The following is a 21,602-nucleotide window of genomic DNA, read 5'->3' on the forward strand; positions in this document are numbered from 1 at the left end:
ACCTCGATTGGACCTTCTAAGAATCTGTTGGTGGAAAAAGATTGTGCACTTGGGATGCGTGCAATTAATTTCGGAATAAATGATGAAGAAGAAGAACAAAGGCAACCAGTGTTCAGTCCGAACAAGACATTCCCGCGAGATGTTTTTTCTCTCCCATGCATTTAATGCATGCAATGAGGTGTCATTTAGGAGGGGTACAATTGGAATTTCAATTCTTAGCTATAAGGGCAAATATGACAATTTGCATGGCCCCAAAAGTGGGTTCTACATCCTATTTTGGAATGTATTAGTGGGGGTCCGATTCTGGTATGAAACCTGACTCAGGGTCGATTTGGTAAGTTGCCCTAACTAAAACACCCCTTGCACGTGCCTTTTATGTGAATTTTTAAACTGAACAAATAATGGTCAAATCGGTCAAATCTTAGATATGATCCAACACCTAAACATGAACAAACAATCAAACAACACTAATACCCATTTTTTCAATGATTCAAGCTGAAGATGATGAAGTAAGTAGCCCATCACAAACTTCTATTAGTACAAATCAAAGAAATCATAGATCTAAAATTATGCAAACTAATCTAATATTTGGATACCTAAACTATGTGATCAATAAAAAGCCTAAAACACCCCCAAAACCAACCTAATTTGATTTTATTGATTGAAAGATAGTATTAACACAACAAAGAAACCAATTGAAACGAAATCAAACAAAGATTTTTAGACACTAGCATTTCATTCATCATTTCAAACTTCAAAGTACATTTATATTACATCACCACTACTGCTTCACTTTATTAACACCCAAGAAGTGATGGTGGGCTCTTGTTGTAACGAGCAAGCCTAGAAGATTCCTAAGCCAGCTTATCGAATATGTCGTTGGTGAAACTATTCATATTACCCATGGCCTTACTGGAGATACCAATATTAGGGTGGACCTGTTTGAAAACCTTAAAATAGAGATCATCTACGTCTCTACATTTTTCTTTGACCACTTCTTATTTCCAGATGCGGCTTTTCCACCGAACTTTCTTCGGGAGTTTCTTTCTGGCTTTGGGTTTAGGATCGACTAGTTAAACTAATGATTAGTGGTTTTTTTTTTTTTTCGGTGGACTTGGTTAATCCATTTCTTCATCATGAAATCTATTCCAGCGTAGTGTTAAGATTTTTCACCGAGAGAGATGATTACAACACGTGTTACTAGTAAACGGTCAGGATCAATATTCATGATAGCCGTTGATTAGAAAAGAACATTGATCTTTGGGCAATGATTTGAATCATGCGGGCATTACATTTACATTGTACGCATGCAAGGGTAAATGTGCCAATTCGGAAAATATGACGGATCACCGTTAATTTTGGCCCAACTGCAAATAAACAATCAATTGGTGACCAACTACAAATTATCCAATTAAAAAGTGACCCAAAAACTAAATAGTCATTCATTTTATCGCATATTCACTTGTAGATGTATTCAACAATCAAATATTATTTATTCTATATATATTCACGTGTAGATGCATATTCTATATATCAGATGCATATTCTATACCGAGCCAATTACACTTTCATTTAACCTAAAAACATATAGTAAATATGTGGCTTAGTTATTTGCTCCACAACTATACAAAGTTTATACAGAGTATTGACTCAACCCTGCACAACCAAGTAGATGTCCGAAGTACTTTTCAGTCCTTGGTTCATGCGCTAATGCACATTACACGTGGAGATGTTAATTTTTAGTTTTTAGTTTTTTGTTGGCAGCACGTACAAGAATGGTCTAGATTGGGTTTAAAAAACCCAAAAACAAAAAGAGAGATGGAATCGTGGAAAGTTGTGATCTGGTTAACTCTTGTTGTGCCACTTTCTGCATTTAATAAAAATTATAAACAAGTTGCATAGCTATGCACATGGGTGTCTTTGCTTAGCAACGAAATAAAAAATATATATATAGAAAATCATTAAAAAAAACAGTATAACAAAAAAATAATAACAATAATAAAAGACGAAGCAATAATACGAATAATAAAAAATCTGTGTGCAATTGTGCATTTTGTCATTTTCACTATTATATCAAAAATAAAAATTACTTATCTTGACTATTTTATACGTCGGTGTGCAGTCAACGATTCACACCACAAAACAAAACAAAAAATAAATAAAATTTGGAACACTGTCCCCATCTACATTTCCTCCATTTTGGTCAAAGGAAACTTCGTATCAACTTCCTATCTGCCACGTGTTAACAAGAAGGGCCCAGATTCGTTCAAACCCAGCCGCCTAAACTGTGGACGTTTGGTGGTGGTTTAGAGGTGTCGGAGAAGAAGCTTGTTGAGCCTGCTCCTCATTTTCTCCTCTTTCCAAATCAATCTCAATAGCTGCTGCTGAACTACAACAACTCATTGGAGTAGAAGGCTGTTTTCTATCTCTACTCAATATCCTCTTAAATGATCTAATCCTTCCACCTGGTGATTTAAACACTTGACTTCCTAGTGGTGATCCTTCTTCTAAATTCTTGAAACTCTCATTTCTTCTTGGTACCTCTATTGACACCACCCCCGCTAGCTCAAACGCCTGTCTTCGTGACCCGACAGACGTTGAAGAAGAAGAAGTGCCCTCTTGCGCACATGATGAACAAAGTATAGATGAAGGAGTTTCTGGCTGTTGTGTATTAGGAGAGTGGACAACGATTTCTAGAGGGGTTTGCCGAGTGTTTTCTGGTTCTGGAATAGTCACAGGTGATCTACAAAGTGGACAAGTAGAATGAGAATGAAACCACATGTCAATACAACCAATATGAAAACTATGATTACATTTCGGTAGTAAACGACCCTTTTCGTTTTCTTCGAATTCAGATAAACACACTGCGCATTCAAGAGCATCGTGTTCGTGACTATTTGAGGTGTATATAAAGGTAGGAAGATATTTGAGAAGTGAAGCATCGAGGCCTTGAGATATGGTAGTGGTGGTTGAAGGTGTAGTGAAGATTATATGTGCTCGATTTCGTCTTCGGTTGAGAACTTGGCGTCGACGAGTCCGGGCTAGATACCATCGAGCATAAATATGAAGGCAGATTATGAGAAGAACAACTGTGAAAAGGATAACTATTGCACTTAGCATGATTTTGCCGCTCAAGGCGTATTTTTCTTGCGGATAGTACTGGCGGGATTCATTGCCCCCGTTGGTGCTCATTTTTTTTTTCTTGGGGAGAGAAAGAGAGAGAGAGGTGTTTTGATGGGGAATGGCGTGTGAAGTAGAGAAGGGGGGTTTTACTTCGAAGATACTGAATGGGAAAGTTCTTCGACGTTGAATTTGAAATGAATCTTGTTTTTGTGCTAGTTGTTGTTGACTGGTAGAAGTACTGTCATTGGGAAATGGGAATATAACAATTTTTTTCTCTTATACCAAAGTTACCAACTGGGAATATAACCAGATATTAAGTGGAATGAGATCACCTGTGCCACCAACTTGCTGTCAATTTATCTCTGCAGTGTTTTCTGCAATATAACACTGAGCATATTACAAAATATCCCGATATATCGCGATATTTGGAAATATCTATCCATATTTCAGAAAAATATATTTAAATATCACGATATGTTTAGAGATATATACGATTGCAAATATCAATTATATTTCGATAATATTTGCGATATTTGTGATATTTTGTGATATTTTGTGATATTTGGCGATATTTTGTATATATAACAATTTTATTTAATATTTATCATTATATTTAAAATAAATATAAATAATGTATCATGATATATTAAGAAATATCTACAATATTCACGATATTTGTCGATATTTTAGATATATCCACGATATTTGCATGTGAAACAATGTCAAATATCCCCAAAGAGAGGGATATATCCACGATACATATCCAGAAATTGAATATCGATAAATACCCATATCCTGATATTTTGTACTATGACACTGAGTGCATCTGTGCAATTTTTCTCTGTTCTAATTTTCAAGGACTAATAAAAGAGTAAATTGGAGTAATAGTGTGATACTACTTGGCAACTTACTCAAGTAAGCTCTCAGTGGGATTGTAAGAGCATATATGGGTGGTAGTATAACCTGTCAAATTATTTAAATTTGAAGGAATATTTCGGAATTTTCCAGAATTCTAAGTTTTCAACTCTAGGTGGTAGTAAATTCGGTCATATAATCTGTTCGTTTGCATTCTTGTTCGCAAATTTGGTAATTTGGATGCGGATGCGGAGCGATATTGATAATGTCGTCCTAATTTTTTTTTTGACTTTGACCAAAGCACCACGCGCCAGTAGTACTATCGCGCGCCACTACTAATGTCGCGCGAGTTATTTTTTTTTACTTTTTCAATTTGGTGCGACAGTAGGAATGTCGCGTGAGTTTTTTTTTCAACTTGGGGGAGACAGTGGTAATGTCGCGCGACAGTATCAATGTCGCGCAAAATAGTCATATTCCAAATTTGCGAATTATATTTGCGACCACCTAAAGTTGGTCAAAATTTGCGACCAGTTTCTTCAAAAAATTTATTCAAATATAAAGTGTATATTACTACCACCTAAAGATGCTATAACAATTTTTTTTCATTATACCAAGTTACCAACCTAATATTAAATCATTGGAATGAGGTCACCTGTGCCATGAAGTTGGTTTCTAGGTCTTCTCCATACATCAACTTTCCAATATAATACTAATGCACTGGTGCAATTTTGTTCAGTCTTAACTTTTAAGTTTTAACTCTCCAAGGAAATGAAAGTGAAGAGTGCTAGTAGGTATTAGGGGTGGGAATTTGGCCCTAATGACCCTAACCCGGCCCTGACCGACCCGACCCTAAGCTCTATAAAGCCCTCGATCACAGTTAAAGCCCTCACAGAGTTTAGGGTGTATCGACCCACCCTAAGGCCTTCTAGTAAGGGACTAGGACTAAGGTTCAAACTTAGGTCCGAACCCTAATTCAAATTTCTAACCAAGCCCTAGTTATAGTTTTACATTTTCACTATAAATACACGTACCATAATTGTCCAACTCTTTGTTAAATATTTTAAATTAAAATAACATTGTCATTTGTAATTTATCACTTACATCTAAGGGTACTTCCAATAACTTGTCTTATATAACAAAAACTTGTCAACCTATCTAGCAGCCATGAAGAACAATGAGCACTAGCCTAATAAAAAAATAAGACTTTATTCCTTTGATCATCAAATCAAAGTCTATAACTTATTATTCTCAATTTATTTTCCCACTTACTTCTTATAAATTATTTTTTTATTCACATGCAAGCCAAGTCTAGAACTAAAGGTTTCCGTCCACACCATTAAAGCGAAATACAGAACAGACATTTGTAACACAGAAACAAAAAAAACAACCTTTGTCTGAAAAATGGCATTTGTAAAACGAAGAAAATATATAGGCCCGGCCCTAAAACCCGACCTTAAAACCCGGCCTTAAAGCCTTTAAAGAGGGCCTAGGGTAGGGTCAGGGCTTGATATTTAGACTTGTGACCCGGCCCGACCCGACCCTATATTGACTTTAGGGCTGGGCCGACCCGACCTTAATATCTAAAAGGCTTTTAAATGTTTAGGGCCGGGCTAGCCCGACCCGGCCCATTGCCCACCCCTAGTAGGCATGCACTTCTGGTCCTGAGTTGCGTACATTTTTGTCTTGAGATTCTAATTATGTGTTCAATAGTTTAAATCGCAAGATACAAAGAGTGGCATGTATTATGTAAATAAACCCCTTGCAACATTCCTGAGAAATAGTTTAAATTTGTAATTTACCTGATAAATAACATTATACTCAGTTTTTGAACCATTAGATTTGGTGATAGGGCAGGATATCCCACGAATCTACAATTTGTATGGACCAAAACTATTGTAAGGGCATCTCCAGTGTGTGGGTGGGGTGGGGTGGGGGGTGAACTGTACAAGGTGTTTACAAACCCATTCTCAACAAAAAAAAACTAACTTCCAATGGAGTTGTTAACCGTAGATAATAGCTAACCTTAATAGAGGGAGTGAGAAATTCTCCCTGGATACAAGTTGGAAGGCTTATTCCAAACAACCCCCAAATTTTAAAATCCAATTTTTTTACATTACTCTATTGGGAACTATAAAGAATTGATACTTATAGTTTTATATATATTACTGTACAATTAGAGTTGTAAAATACTAACTAATTTTCGAACCTGTATTACGAACGGGTGTCGTTATATTAAATTATTCTAAAAAATATTAACAATTATGTAGAGCTACGAGATATATATGAAAATTATATTAATCACTCATTCAAATTTCTTGCACCACTCTCAATAAAAAGAAAACACCAAACCTTGATAACATTATATTCCCTCTACAAATAATACAACTATGTTTCGAGGTTAGTTCACTGCATTTGCATCAAGTTTCCGATTTTCTGTTAATTATTTATTGAGGTTAGTTCAATGTAGTTATTGCATTTAGTTTCCGATTTCCCATTAATTATTCTTTGAGGTTAGTTCAATGGGGTTGCATCAAGTTTCGATTTCCGTTAATTAATTATTATTTGAGGTTAATTCACTGCAGTTGCATCAAGTTTATGATTTCTTGTTAGTTATTCATTAAGATTAATTTAGTGCGGTTGCATCTAGTTTTTGATGTTTCGTTAATTAGTTTTTTAGATTAGTTCATTGCATTTCCATCCAGGTTCCAATTTCTCATTAATTACTCTTTCAGATCAATTCAATACATCTGCATTCAGTTTCTAATTTCCAGTTAATTATTTTTAGAGGTTAGTTCGATGTTCAATGCATTTGCATCTAGTTTCAAATTTCTTGTTATTTATGCTTGAAGTTAGTTCGACCAGTTACACCTGATTTTTGATTTCTTGTTAACTATCTTTTGAAGTTATTTCAATGCATTTGTATCAAGTTTTTGAGGTTATTTCAATGCATTTGTATCAAGTTTCTGATTTCCCGTTAAATATTCCTCAAGATATTGCGTCCAATTTATGATTTACCATTAGTCAATCTCTGATTTTAGCTTAATGCAGTTGCATCCAGTTTTTTATTTTTCATTAATTATTCTTTGAGGTTAGCTCAATGTAGTTGTATCCAATTTTCAATTTCTAGTTAATTGCTCTTTAAGGTTAGTTCAATGCATTTGCATCAAGTTTTTGATTTTCCGTTAATTATTTTTTTAGGTTAGTTCAATGTAGTGGCATCAAAATTTATGATTTCCCATTAATTATTTATTGAGATTAGTTAAGAGCAGTTACATCTATTTTTTGATGTTTCATTAATTAGTCTTTGAGATTAGTTCATTGCATTTGCATGCAATTTGTGACTTCCCGTTAATAACTCTTTGAGGTTAGTTCAATATATTTGCATCTAGTTTTTTATTATTTATGCTTTGAGGTTAGTTCGATGCAATTACATCAAGTTTTTTATTTTTCGTTAACTATTCTGTGAGGTTATTTCAATGCATTTGCATTTAGTTTATGATTTCCCACCAATTATTCTATTAGGTTAGTTCAACGCAGTTGCATTCGATTTTTGATTTTCTGATAATTATTTTTTGATATTAGTTCAATGCATTTGCATCTAGTTTCCGATTTTTCGTTAATTATTATTTGAAGTTTGTTTGATGTATTTGCATACTGTTTCCGATTTCCCGTTAAATATTTTTCAAGGATTTGCATCCAATTTCTAATTTCTCGTTAGTTATTATCTGACGTTAGTTTAATACAGTTACATCCAGTTTCTAATTTTTAGTTAATTACTTTTTGAGTATGGTTTATTGTATTTACATAAAGTTTCCGATTTCTTGTTAATTACTCTTTGAGCTGAATTCAATGTATTTGAATTCAGTTTTTTATTTTATTTTAATTATCCAATGGGGTGTGTAATACCAACTTCAAACAGGACATAAAAATAAATTATGTTTCATTTACTATGTGGGATCATAAAAAATTATCCAGTTCCCAATTTCCGTTAAGTATTCTTTAAATTATACATGACTCACTATGTATGATCTTCAAAAATTATCTACCAACGTGTGATGTTATATTAATTATTCTGAAAAATATTTGCAACTATATATGCATAACTATTATATATAAATATTATATTGATAACTCATCCAAATTTTTTATAACGTGAAAACCCCATTATCCATTAAAAAAAAAATTCACCCTTGATAAAACCCTTCAACTTCATTTTGTTGTTTAATAATAACACTATTTTACCTAATAAGGCGAAGTTCATATTGAAACTATTTGAATAGCAATGCGTTCCCAATCATACGAAAAGAGATAAGATAAACACTATTTTAAATGCAAAACTATACTTATCGAAACGTTCCCACAATATATAACACAACTATGGTTTGAGATTAGTTCAATATATTTGCATCCAGTTTTTTATTTTCAATTCCGTTATTTTTTTTTTTTATGTTAGTTCAATGCAGTTGCATCTAGTTTCCGATTTCCCATTATTTATTTATTGAGGTTAGTTCAATGCATTTACATCTAATTTCTAATTTCCTATTAATTGTTTTTCGAAGTTAGTTCAATGCATTTGCATCCAATTTTTGATTTTTCGTTAATTATTTTTTGAGATTATTTTAATGCATTTGCATCCAGTTTTTTTATTTCTCATTTATTATTCGATAAGGTTGCATTTGCATCTAGTTTATGATTTCCCGTTAATTATTGTTTGAGGTTAGTTCAATGAATTTGCATACAGTTTTCGATTTTCCATTAATTATTTCTCGATGTTAGTTTAATGCATTTGCATCCAGTTTATTTTTTGAGATTAGTTCAATGCAATTGTATCCGGTTTCTGATTTCCCATTAATTATTATTTAAGATTAGTTATACGCATTTGCATCCTATTCCCAATTTATAGTTAATTTTTCTTTTATGTTAGTTCGATGCAGTTGCATCCAATTTCCGATTTCCTATTAATTTAATCATTGAGGGTTAGTTCAATGTATTTCCAACCAGTTTTCAATTTCCCGACATTTTTTTTTATGTTAATTCGATGTATTTGCATCCAAGTTTTGATTTTTCGTTAATTATTTTTTAAGGTTAGTTTAATGCAGTTGTATCCATAGTCTGATTTCTCATTAATTACGTTTTAAGATTAGTTTAATATTTGCATATGCATCAAGTTTTCGATTTTAAATATTTAAAGGTTATTATTTGCATTAGTTTTCGATAATTGTTTTGCATTAGTTTTGTAGTATTTATATTTTAATTGTTTATTTGAGCTTAGTTTCATGTAGTATTATATATATTTTAAAATATTTATCATTATTAGTTTGTCATTATTTTATATATATATATATATGTGTGTGTGTGTGTGTGAGCTTGCATTAAAATGAATGCAAAATTTTCTATTACATATTTTGTGATGTTATTTTTTGTATAATTTAATTTTTCATTGGAATTTGTTTTGGTTTGGTATATAATTTATTTTATATATTATAAACTTGGAAATTACATTATAGTGTTGATTTTTTTTTTTATAAATTTATAAATTTAATTGGAACATGTTGTAATTAATGTCGTTTTTTATATCCTTAACGATGACTAAATGTCTAAATCTCAAAGTGAATGGTGCATTAAATCTATCCAAGTTTATTTGTTTAGGCCCATATAGACATATAGTGCATACAATACAATTTTATTTGTTGTCCGCTTAGTTTTGGGTGTACACTGTTACTTATTTTATGATTAGTTGACTTTTATTTTTTCTTTTTTGTCCTAGTCACATGTGAGGTTAACAAATGTAGAAAGTAATTGTTCAGGCAACTAAATTCATTTTTTTCTTCGTTATTTCATTATCTTTTTCTAGAAAGAAACTTTGTTATGTTAAATTTCACCTAATATTAGTGTGAAAACTATTCTTTGTGGCGTATTAGGAAAATCGTTTTCGGTGGAAACTATTGTTTTTAACAATTTAGTTTTTTTGTCTCCTATTTTTTCTTAATTAGCTATAGTATTTAGGAAAAATTGAAGAATCTATGAAACTCTAGATGAGATTGTTTCTTTTTTTTTTATATCATATTTTTTGATAATTAGTAATAGAGTTTAGAAAAAACTGGAGTCTATGTGATTGCCAAATATTAGTATCATACTTTTTCGTAATTAGCCAAAGAGTTTTACAAATATTGGAGACTCTATGAATCCTCAAAAAATAGAGCCAAGAAAGTACAACTATAATATATACTAGTTTTCGAACCCGTTCTACAAACGGGTGCCGTTATATTAAATTATTTTAAAAAATATTAGCAATTATGCAGAGCTATGAGATATATATGAAAATTATATTAATCATTCATTCAAATTTCTTGCACCACTCTTAATAAAAAGAAAATACCAAATCTTGATAAAACTTATCGATTTTTTTTAATAATTGAAGTTTGATAAGAATGTGCGTTTAATGTGGCGAAGATGATATTGAAACTACTTGAATAGCAAGACACTCTCAATCATAATAAAAAGAATTATGATAAATACTATTTAAAATGCAAACTTATACTTGTCGAGACATTATATTCCTTTTACAAATAATACAACTATGTTTCGAGGTTAGTTCAATGCATTTACATCAAGTTTCCGATTTTTTGTTAATTATTCATTGATGTTAGTTCAATATAGTTATTGCATCTAGTTTCCGATTTCCCATTAATTATTCTTTGATGTTAGTTCAATGCAGTTGCACCAAGTTTTCGATTTTCCGTTAATTATTCTTTGAGGTTAATTCACTGCAGTTACATCAAGTTTATGATTTTTTGTTAGTTATTCATTAAGGTTAATTTAGTGTGGTTGCATCCAGTTTTCGATGTTTCGTTAATTAGTTTTTGAGATTAGTTCATTGCATTTCCATCCAGGTTCCAATTTCTCATTAATTACTCTTTGAGGTTAGTTCAATACATCGCGTGATCCAGGTTTTTGATTTCCGTTAATTATTTTTTAGAGGTTAGTTCGATGTTCAATGCATTTGCATCTAGTTTCAAATTTCTTGTTATTTATGCTTTGAAGTTAGTTCGATGTAGTTACATCCTTTAAGGTTATTTCAATGCATTTGTATCAATTTTTGAGGTTATTTCAATGCATTTGTATCAAGTTTCTGATTTTTATTAAATATTCCTCAAGATATTGCATCCAATTTCTGATTTACCATTAGTTAATATATGATTTTAGTTTAATGCGAGTTGCATCCGGTTTCTAATTTTTGTTAATTATTCTTTGAGGTTAGTTCAATGTAGTTGCATCAAATTTTCGATTTCTAGTTAATTGCTCTTTGAGGTTAGTTCAATATATTTGCATCAAGTTTCCGATTTCCCGTTAATTATTTTTTTAGGTTAGTTCAATGTAGTTGCATCAAAATTTATGATTTCCCATTAATTATTCATTAAGATTAGTTCAGAGCAGTTGCATCTATTTTTCAATATTTCGTTAATTAGTCTTTGATATTAGTTCATTGCATTTGCATACAGTTTCTGACTTCCCTTTAATAACTATTTGAGGTTAGTTTAATATACTTGCATCTAGTTTTTTTTATTATTTATGTTTTGAGGTTAATTCGATACAATTACATCCAGTTTCTGATTTTTCACTAACTATTCTGTGAGGTTATTTCAATGCATTTGCATTTAGTTTCTGATTTCTCACAAATTATTTTATTAGATTAGTTCAACGCAGTTGCATTCGATTTTTGATTTTCTGTTAATTATTTTTTATATTAGTTCAATGCATTTGCATCCAGTTTTCGATTTTCCGTTAATTATTATTTGAAGTTTGTTTGATGTATTTGCATACTGTTTCCAATTTTCCGTTAAATATTTTTCAAGGATTTGCATCCAATTTCTAATTTCTCGTTAATTATTATCTGACGTTAGTTTAATGCAGTTACATTCAGTTTCCAATTTTTAGTTAATTACTTTTTGAGTCTGGTTTATTGTATTTGCATAAAGTTTCCGATTTCATATTAATTACTCTTTGAGCTGAATTCAATGTATTTGAATTCAGTTTCTGGTTTTCTTTTAATTATCCAATGTGGTGTGTAATACCAACTTCAAATAGGACATAAAAATAAATTATGTTTCATTTACTATGTGGGATCATAAAAATTATCTAGGTTTCGATTTTCCGTTAATTATTCTTTAAATTATACATGACTCACTATGTAGGATCTTCAAAGATTATCTACAAACGTGTGATGTTATATTAATTATTCTGAAAAATATTTGCACCTATATATGTAGAACTATTATATATGAATATCATATTGATAACTCGTCCAAATTTCTTATAACGCGAAAACCTCACTATCTATAAAAAAAAAACTCACCCTTGATAAAACCCTTCAACTTCATTTTGTTGTTTAATAATAGAAGTTTGATTGAAGTTTTGTGAGATTGCCTAATAAGGCGAAGTTCATATTGAAACTACTTGAATAGTAATTATACAAAAAAAGATAAGATTCCCAAACTATATTTATCGAGACATTCCCACAATATATAACACAACTATGTTTTGAGATTAGTTCAATGCATTTGCATCCAGTTTTTGATTTTCAATTCCGTTTTGTTTTTTTTTTAATGTTAGTTTAATGCAGTTGCATCTAGTTTCCGATTTCCCGTTATTTATTTTTTGAGGTTAGTTTAATGCATTTACATCCAATTTCCAATTTCCTATTAATTGTTCTTCGAGGTCAGTTCAATGCATTTGCATTCAATTTCTGATTTCCCGTTAATTATTCTTTGAGATTATTTCAATGCATTTGCATCCAGTTTTTTTTATTTCTTGTTTATTATTCAATAAGGTTGCATTTGCATTTAGTTTTCGATTTCCTAGTTAATTATTGTTTGAGGTTAGTTCAATGAATTTGCATACAATTTTCGATTTTCCATTAATTATTTCTTGATGTTAGTTCAATTGCATTTGCATCAAATTTATTTTTTGAGATTAGTTCAATGCAGTTGTATCCGATTTCTGATTTCCGATTAATTATTATTTAAGATTAGTTCTATGCATTTGCATCCTATTCCCGATTTATAATTTTTATTTGATGTTAGTTCAATGCAGTTGCATCCAATTTTTGATTTCCCATTAATTTAATCATTGAGGGCTAGTTCAATGCATTTCCAACCAGTTTTCGATTTCCCGACAATTTTTTTTTTTTTTTTTTTTTTTTTTTTTTTTGTTAATTCGATGTATTTGCATCCAAATTTTGATTTCCCGTTAATTATTCTTTGATATTAGTTTAATGCAGTTGTATCCATAGTCTGATTTCCCATTAATTACGTTTTAAGATTAGTTTAATGTTTGCATTTGCATCAAGTTTCCGATTTTCAGTTAAATATTATTTGAAGTTAGTTCGATGCATTTGCATCCAATTTTCGGTTTCTCATTAATTGTTCTTTCAGCTTAGTTTCATGTAGTATTATATATATTTTAAAATATTTGTCATTATTGGTTTGCCGTTATTTTTTATTTTTTTTTATATACATTTGTTTTGCATTAGAATGAATGCAAAATATTTTATATTATATGTTTTGTGATTTATTATATGTAGGATGGGTAATTTATTTTATATATTATAAACTTGGAAATTACATTATAGTGTTGATTTTTTTTTTTATAAATTCATAAATTTAATTGGAATATGTCATAATTACTGTGATTTTTGATATCCTTAACGATGACTAAATGTCTAAATCCCAAAGTGGATGGTGCATTAAATCTATCCAAGTTTATTTGTTTAGGCCCATATAGACATATAGTGCATACAATACAATTTTATTTGTTGTCCGCTTAGTTTTGGGTGTACACTGTTACTTATTTTATGATTAGTTGACTTTTAATTTTTCTTTTTTGTCCCAGTCACATGTGAGGTTAACAAATGTAGAAAGTAATTATTCAGGCAACTCAATTCATTTTTTCCTACGTTATTTCATTGTATTTTTCTAGAAAGAAACTTTGTTATGTTAAACTTCACCTAATATTAGTGTGAAAACTATTTTTGTGGTTTATTAGGAAAATCGTTTTCGGTGGAAACTATTGTTTTTAGTAATTTAGTTTTTTTGTCTCCTATTTTTTCATAATTAGCTATAGTGTTTAGAAAAAATTGAAGAATCTATGAAACTCTATATGAGATTATTTGCTTTTTTATATTATATTTTTTTGTAATTAGTAATAGAGTTTAGAAAAAACTGGAGTCTACGTGCCAAATATTAGTCTTCTACTTTTTCGTAATTAGCCAAAGAGTTTTACAAATACTGGAGACTCTGTGAATGCTCAGAAAATAGAGCCAAGAAGGTACAACTATAATATATATCTAAGGATTAGCTTTCGAACCCGTCCTACGAACGGGTGTCATTATATTAAATTATTCTAAAAAATATTAGCAATTATTCATAGCTATGAGATATAAAAATTATATTAATCACTTGTTTAAATTTCTTGCACCATTCTATATCAAAAGAAAGCACCAAATCTTGGTAAAACCCATCGATTTATTTTTGTTTTTATGTTTAATAATAGAAGTTTGATTGAAATTTTGTGAGAATGTTCAATGTGGGGAAGATGATATTGAAGCTACTTAAATAGCAAGACATTCCCAATCATAATAAAATAATTATAATAAACACTATTTAAAATGTAAAACTATACTTGTCGATATATTATATTCTTCCTATATATAATACAACTATGTTTCGAGGTTAGTTCAATACATTTGCATAAAGTTTCAAATTTTACGTTAATTATTTTTTTAGGCTAGTTCAATGTATGTAGTTGGATATAGTTTCCGATTTTTCGTTAATTATTCTTTGAGGTTAATTCAATGTAGTTGTATCAAGTTTTTGATTTTCCGTTAATTATTATTTGAGGTTAGTTTAGTGCAGTTGCACCAAATTTACGATTTCTCGTTAGTTATTCATTAAAGTTAATTCAGTGCAGTTCCATCTAGTTTTCAATGTTTCGTTAATAACTCTTTGAGATTAGTTAATTGCATTTGCATCAAGGTTCAAATTTTTCGTTAATTACTCTTTGAGGTTAGTTTAATACATCTGCATCCAGTTTCTGATTTCCCGTTAATTATTTTTTGAAGTTAGTTCGCATCTAGCTTCCAATCAATTTCCAGTTATTTATGCTTTGAGGGTAGTTCGATGTAGTTACATCCGGTTTTCGATTTCTAGTTAACTATTCTTTAAGGTTATTTCAATGCATTTGCATCCAGTTTCTGATTTTTTGTTAAATATTCATCAAGGATATTGCATCCAATTTCTGATTTTCCGGCCTGTTAGTTAATATATTATTTTAGTTTAATGCAGCTACATCCAGTTTTTGATTTTTCGTTAATTATTCTTTGAGGTTAGTTCAATGTAGTTGCATCCAATTTCTGATTTTCTATTAATTGTTTTTTGAGGTTAGTTTAATGTATTTGCAGCAAATTTTCGATTTCCCGTTAATTATTTTTTGAGGTTTGTTTAATGCAGTTGCATCAAATTTATGATTTCCCGTTAATTATTCATTGAGGTTAGTTCAGTGTATTTGTATCCATTTTTTTTTTTATGTTTCTATATTTGTTAATTAGTCTTTAGATTAGTTCATTACATTTGCATCCAGTTTTCGATTTTTTATTAATAACTCTTTGAGGTTAGTTCAATACATCTGCATCTAGTTTATGATTACTAGCAAAAAAACACGTGCTCTGCACATGAATGAAATATAAAACTCATTTAAGAGTATGTGAACACAATTCAAAAGAGATAACCAAAATGTAGATAACCAAAATGTAACTAAGATGTTGAGGTGCTCTACGGAGGATTGCTACTGGAATCACAGAAATGTCGAGTCTTTCATATGCCAGAGTCTAGAATCTGTGTCAAGTTTTAGTTTTCAATTGGGTACCAAGGTCTTTTGTAGGGGAGGCCCACGATCTTGCTGCCTGCTCAAGGGTGGCACAGATATAGGTAATCTTCCTAGATGTATTGCAGAGTTTGATGTGGAACTCATAGTTATTTACTGGAAAACATATCCATTATTGCAAAAAAATTCACAATTCTTGGATGAATATATGTAAGCATACTTACTGTTGAGATTAGCATGACATACTAAAACAACATGGAATTGATAGGATATACCATAATAATAGGTATGTCTTCTAATAGTTCTTTAGGTGGTTTCTGGTTGCGTATACCAATATAAACTTGTTGGACTTATAATGTGCAACCAAATGAAAAATCACATGCTACTTCATCCCTAATACATCCAATATCAATGATGGATGCAGCACACATGCTATTTCATCCCTGATACATTACATCCTACCAATGATGAACGCAGCCACATGCTATTTCATCCCTGATACATCCTACCAATGATGAACGCAGCCACATGCTATTTCATCCCTGATACATCCTACCAATGATGAACGCAGCCACATGTTATTTCATCCCTGATGCATGCTATTTTATCGATGTATAATTTAACGTACCTACTGAATCAATTAACAAAATGCACCACTTCTACATTTCTTACCATGGAGGCACCACACCTACAAGTTGAACACCAAAATCATGCAATGTAGCTCATTCTATACACTTGTCTTATTTACATAAAACATTGTATTTACGTAAAGCCTCATTATATGTTCAGCGATAAAGAATCTGATAGGGCCGAATCTCGATAAGCCAACAGAATGGAACTCATTTAACTTCAATAAAGGTGAAACAACCACAAAGAAAATATTGTTTCAAGTATAAAGGTAAAGTTGTCTTTATGATAAATGCCTCAAAAACAAAAGCTCTATAGACCTTGCCGTAAATCAACCCGTTGGCTTACCACCAATGAGACCATGTCCATTACATTTTGACGAAACTCTTACGTAAGGTGTCGAGTTGACTATGGTATCTTGAATAAGCTGAGTTTCCAAAGATATAGAATTCTTGAACTAAGTTTTCCTAAACCACCACCAAAACAAATGAAACAAAGATTATCCATTGAAGGATTTAAGTTAAGGGGATCGACATAAATACTTATTTCTCTCATATAATATATTTGTTTTACCGCAAGGTGATTGATTGATAAGAACCCGTACAAAGGAATCATATTCTTCCCAGGCCAAGATCTGCTCATAAGTATCTATCACCATGGCCTTGGATCATTGTAGCAAGCTCCTTATAAGATTCCCATTGATGGCCTTCAATCTTTAAGAGATAAAGTTCACATATGAGATTCTGATGTAAAAGACTACACAAAAGGGTTTGAAAGCAAACAAATCACCTTAATTCATGCATTTGTTTTTCCACTTTCTGCATGCTAGGGTTAGGGGGTGGTCTTACTCTTACAACAGACTTGCTTGGCTTGCAACTACATATTCCTACTACACAACCCCGTATGCCAACCTACAAGTCCTGCAAGCCAAACAGATCAATATACACACCAATTAAAAGGTGCAAATCCTATTACCCCTAGCAAAATATATCTCGTTAAGTTCTGCAAACATTATGACAATGAAATCAAATAAGATCCATGAATTGAAACATTAACCACTCTAACAACCTCCAATCACAGCAACAACAACTGCAAGTACAAACTCAACTAATGAGTCAATGTATAGTGTAGGTTATAAATATAATTAAACCCCATCAGGGTCAGAGTTTAAAGTAGTGGCCCACAATCACAGAAAGAGTATCTTCATAGGCCGCCATTCCATAGATAGGTTTTGAGTATGGACATATGGATTAGAAAACACATACTTGGCAATTAATCTAGTATCTGCTTCTACTATGTTGGAGCCCATCTAATCAAACCCATGGTCTTTTTAGTTAAATACATTTAAAAATAAAATGTCTTCTAACAAAACACTGAATTATAAGTCTAGACAAACAGTTTTTTGGATGCATTGGCATAGATGCCCTTTTCTCATGAAGTCCAATAAGTTTATATACTGATGAAAACAGCAACTCCAACTTGGCACCAAAAGCAGTACTGTAGGCTCAATTTAGTTCCTTGTCCTTGCTTGTGGAAAGGTTGCGTGAGGCCGGTATGACCACAACCTTATTACAATTTAAAAACAATTAACTTTATTGTTTGCTCAAAATTTTAGACTAAAATCCTTTTAAATGAGATGGGAAGGGTAGTTACCACGGTCTGTTTGTAGTAGGAGTTCAGGTATCCTTCCAGTCACCCAATCAACTATTATTTGTTAACATCTATAATATATTACAAAAGGGTATTGAATTAGTAGGAGTTGGATTGTTCTTTCAGTTATGCCTTCAACAATTACCCTAATATGCCTATGGCCAACAACCCTTCATCTCTGCTACTTTACATTAATAGCACTTTATCGTAAACCTAAGCTGACCTTAGTTGTTTTATCTTAAAAAACAAAGAATGAATTATCATTAGAATCAGAGTACGTACCAACCGAAAAATAGAAAAGCAAGAGAGCAGATGGAAACCTCAACTAAATAGTATAACCAATTTGAGAAGTAATCATCATTGAAGGATATGATTGTGTACGATATAAATTACTAATATGTAGCACATTTATGTAATGAATGGCATGCAAAATACTCGTACCTGAGCATCGGACGCAATGAATATGATCCAACCTTTGCCTGATGAATTTCAAGGTTCCTACGGTTTCTCGATCATTAGAGTGAACCCACACACTTAGTACTTTACCGGTAGAAACTTGCAGCAACTAAAACAATGGAGAGCTTTAACCTTGTGCATCAACGGATTATAGCTTTCAAATATATAACAAAAACCCATAATTGAATCCCAAGAATTTAGAGAAGTAGAGTAAAAAGAAGACAGAAGTGAATAGTTTATGAATAAACGTTAAATAAAAATTTCGAACAATTTGAATTGAACTTAATGAAATAAAGAAGCCAGATCTATACAACATGTATTATATGGCTATATCTAAACCAATATTCATTTTCAAAGGGGATAAGGTGAAATGTAAGCAGAATGGGGTAAAATCATCAGGCAACAAAGCATTTGTGACATTCATATATATACCTGAAGTAGTTGGTTTTTTGCTAATCCCTATTGTAGCAATACAATATCTAAGTCATCTACAAGGCATCTCGGTCCTTGTTTTAGAACCACTGAGATGACCAAATTCATATATTAAGCTGAGTAGCTGACACAAAAAAAAATGCCAGTCCCAATATGACAATGTCTCATTTGTGGTAAATTAAGGGACTGCAAAATTAGGGAAGTTTATGGACTTAAAAACGAAATGTGCTTGTTTATTGAGGCCTGAAACTCACAATTGATATTCATGAAACCGAAGGGGACTTAAGGCTAAAATGAGAATTCCCAGATTGCAAGTAGATTGAGCCGTTTCATCGATTGAAGCAAGTAAACTTACTTGGCATATATGTCCGTAGAGATTTTAACCGGCTTCAATAGACACATAGAGTCTAAACCATGACTCGAGCCTTATCCCTCACATCAAAAGTCCACCACATGGCAGAGCGTAGTAAGAGTGTAGCCAGGCAACCCCGCCACCCACGAGTAGTTGAACTTCTTTGTTGGATGCATATCTCTGCAGAATGATGGAATAAATAAGACATATGGTGAGACAACCAAAATAACTCGGGGAAAGTACCATTTGGTTAACGCTACATCCCACTATATTGTAAGAATGCATCCCATGATGTTTTTACACCTCCTTTCTTTTTGCCAATTTCAAATTTTTGTTCTGCCACTTTAGCCACATTCCCTCATTCCCTATTAACAGTACACCAAGCTGAAAGCTAAGGTCAACAACGTCGACTGACATTAGAAACATGAAACAAAAAAGTAAAAAATTAACTAATAATGTAATAAATAAGACAATAGAACTGATTGACCGGCAGTGGAATTGATGCCTTTTGCAACTTTCCAAGGAATCCAAAGTTGTTTTATCCTCCTTCAAAAAATTAATTTAGTGTCTCAATGACCCGAGTAAGCAAAATTCAGCTTAAACTAAAAGATGGAAAAACTTGCAAAGACGCATTTTTACTGTACCAGTTCAGATACAACCACCACCATTAAACCACACCATCAACAATCAAATAGGGAACACCTTTTTGTGAGAGAGAATGGAGAGTAGTGGCGATCGAATTCGTTAAAACAATTTGAAAGTGATGACTGGATACATTTCTGAATTGTTTTTTGAGATTGAGAAAATAATGAAACAAATTCAACGAATTATGAAGAATAAATAGAAGGCAAGAAGTTGATGATTACTTTATTATCATCTTCATTTGAAAAGCATCTCCCACTATTCTCAGCCAATGAATCTGGAATCTCAGAATCTTATGATCAAAGGGAAAACTAATTAAAGGTACTAAAATGACAACAATCAGAATGTGATCAATGGTCAAGAGTTGATTAAAACCACAAACCACAAAACAATTCAAATCACTGAAACATCAAAACCACAAACCAATTCAAAACAAAAATCATTCAAAATCGATTTAACAAAATTTAAAGTAGAAAATCGAATAAATATCAAAAAAGCAAACAATTGCATATTAGATATGAGAAAATGCGAAGGTACTTACTTGTACATCAAACTGGAATCAAATTGAAGTCAAGAAGGATTGGAATTCGAGGAACACTAACATAGTACTAACTTCAGGAATAAGACCTCAACTATCTAATTCATGCACCTGATCGACTTATTGATGAACTCTTCATGATTTCCAAAGCATCTCCACCCTCGACATAATGGTTTCTCTTCTTCTTCATGCCACATGATGGAGCACTTAACTGGAATGGCCACAGGAAGTTGTTTGCTTCCCCTGAAATGGGGACCAACAGTCAGTATCTCATGAATCAGATCTTCCCGTGGATTATCCCATGTTTTCCAAGTCCCTGTCAAAACATCAAGATCGAGAAAGCCAAACAGAGAAGCACTGAACATATTGACAAACCAAAAATATATTACCTGTTCAACAATAACATTGTCTGTCAAAGCAATTTGCTGCTTGTTCAACTTTCCATACTCCCTCTTGTAAATCAATTCCCTCACGCTCTTTAGATTAGGGTAACTGTAATACAGAAAAAATTTGAATGAGCACCAGACACTTAAAGATTTTTGTCTTGTTCATTCTAATTGAATTGTGTACAATTGAAATACAAGCTCTCTCTAACCTCTCTGGTGCATATAGGAACAAAACTTACCCAAAAGTCACATAAGGCTCAACCCTGCACATCATGTTAACGGTTGCTTTGTTCACCTTGAGAAAGACTCCATTGAATAGCTGCAAAAGGAATTACATATTAAAATCCATGCATCACGATATGCCATATAAAAATTTGTGACTTTTTGTACCTGTCTCAGGACGTAGGAGTTGCAATATACTTTTGGTCTTTGGGTCCATTGCATTGATACTTGTGGAGACATCACATGCACCGTAATAAGAAACTTAAAAGACATTGAATGGACATAATAGGAAACTGAAAGACTGTAAATTCCCTCCACCTTAGAATGCACATGCCAATAACAGGCTGGGCTTAAAGGGTCTAGTTCAAAACTTGAACTGAGCCAGAGAAACACGTAGCTGAGACTTCGATGTTGAATCTTGCGTCACTCTGAGGACAAC

At 31.9% G+C, this 21,602-nt stretch overlaps 1 protein-coding gene, 2 long non-coding RNA genes and 1 pseudogene across 6 annotated transcripts; all 4 read right to left on the reverse strand.

The window, feature by feature from the left end:
- Window positions 1–2,035: 2,035 nt before the first annotated feature.
- LOC147498761 (RING-H2 finger protein ATL2-like) lies at window positions 2,036–3,368 on the reverse strand. Its single transcript, XM_086560678.1, has one exon. The coding sequence runs from the start codon at window positions 3,190–3,192 to the stop codon at window positions 2,281–2,283; it is 912 nt and encodes a 303-aa protein (XP_086416804.1). The 5' UTR covers window positions 3,193–3,368; the 3' UTR covers window positions 2,036–2,280.
- A 13,027-nt stretch (window positions 3,369–16,395) lies between these two features.
- On the reverse strand, window positions 16,396–19,481 carry LOC147498762 (uncharacterized). Of its 3 annotated transcripts, none has more exons than XR_015194355.1 (6): window positions 19,379–19,481; window positions 18,577–18,700; window positions 17,275–17,405; window positions 17,059–17,198; window positions 16,531–16,952; window positions 16,396–16,410 (listed from the first exon to the last, which is right to left on the reverse strand). It is a non-coding gene; the product is annotated as an uncharacterized LOC147498762 (long non-coding RNA). The 3 variants fall into 3 exon arrangements; XR_015194354.1 differs by having other exon boundaries at window positions 18,577–18,723; window positions 19,379–19,444; XR_015194353.1 differs by having other exon boundaries at window positions 18,577–18,745; window positions 19,379–19,444.
- Window positions 19,482–19,489: 8 nt separating this feature from the next.
- LOC147498763 (uncharacterized) lies at window positions 19,490–19,911 on the reverse strand. Its single transcript, XR_015195592.1, has 3 exons — window positions 19,863–19,911; window positions 19,679–19,766; window positions 19,490–19,555 (listed from the first exon to the last, which is right to left on the reverse strand). It is a non-coding gene; the product is annotated as an uncharacterized LOC147498763 (long non-coding RNA).
- A 107-nt stretch (window positions 19,912–20,018) lies between these two features.
- LOC147498764 (large ribosomal subunit protein uL30y-like) lies at window positions 20,019–21,385 on the reverse strand (annotated as a pseudogene). Its single transcript, XR_015196961.1, has 4 exons — window positions 21,332–21,385; window positions 21,181–21,260; window positions 20,945–21,047; window positions 20,019–20,871 (listed from the first exon to the last, which is right to left on the reverse strand). The product of XR_015196961.1 is annotated as a large ribosomal subunit protein uL30y-like (transcript).
- Between the last annotated feature and the right edge of the window lie 217 nt (window positions 21,386–21,602).

Source organism: Coptis chinensis, chromosome 5, assembly GCF_015680905.1.
Source record: "Coptis chinensis isolate HL-2020 chromosome 5, ASM1568090v1, whole genome shotgun sequence".
Lineage (NCBI taxonomy): Eukaryota > Viridiplantae > Streptophyta > Magnoliopsida > Ranunculales > Ranunculaceae > Coptis > Coptis chinensis.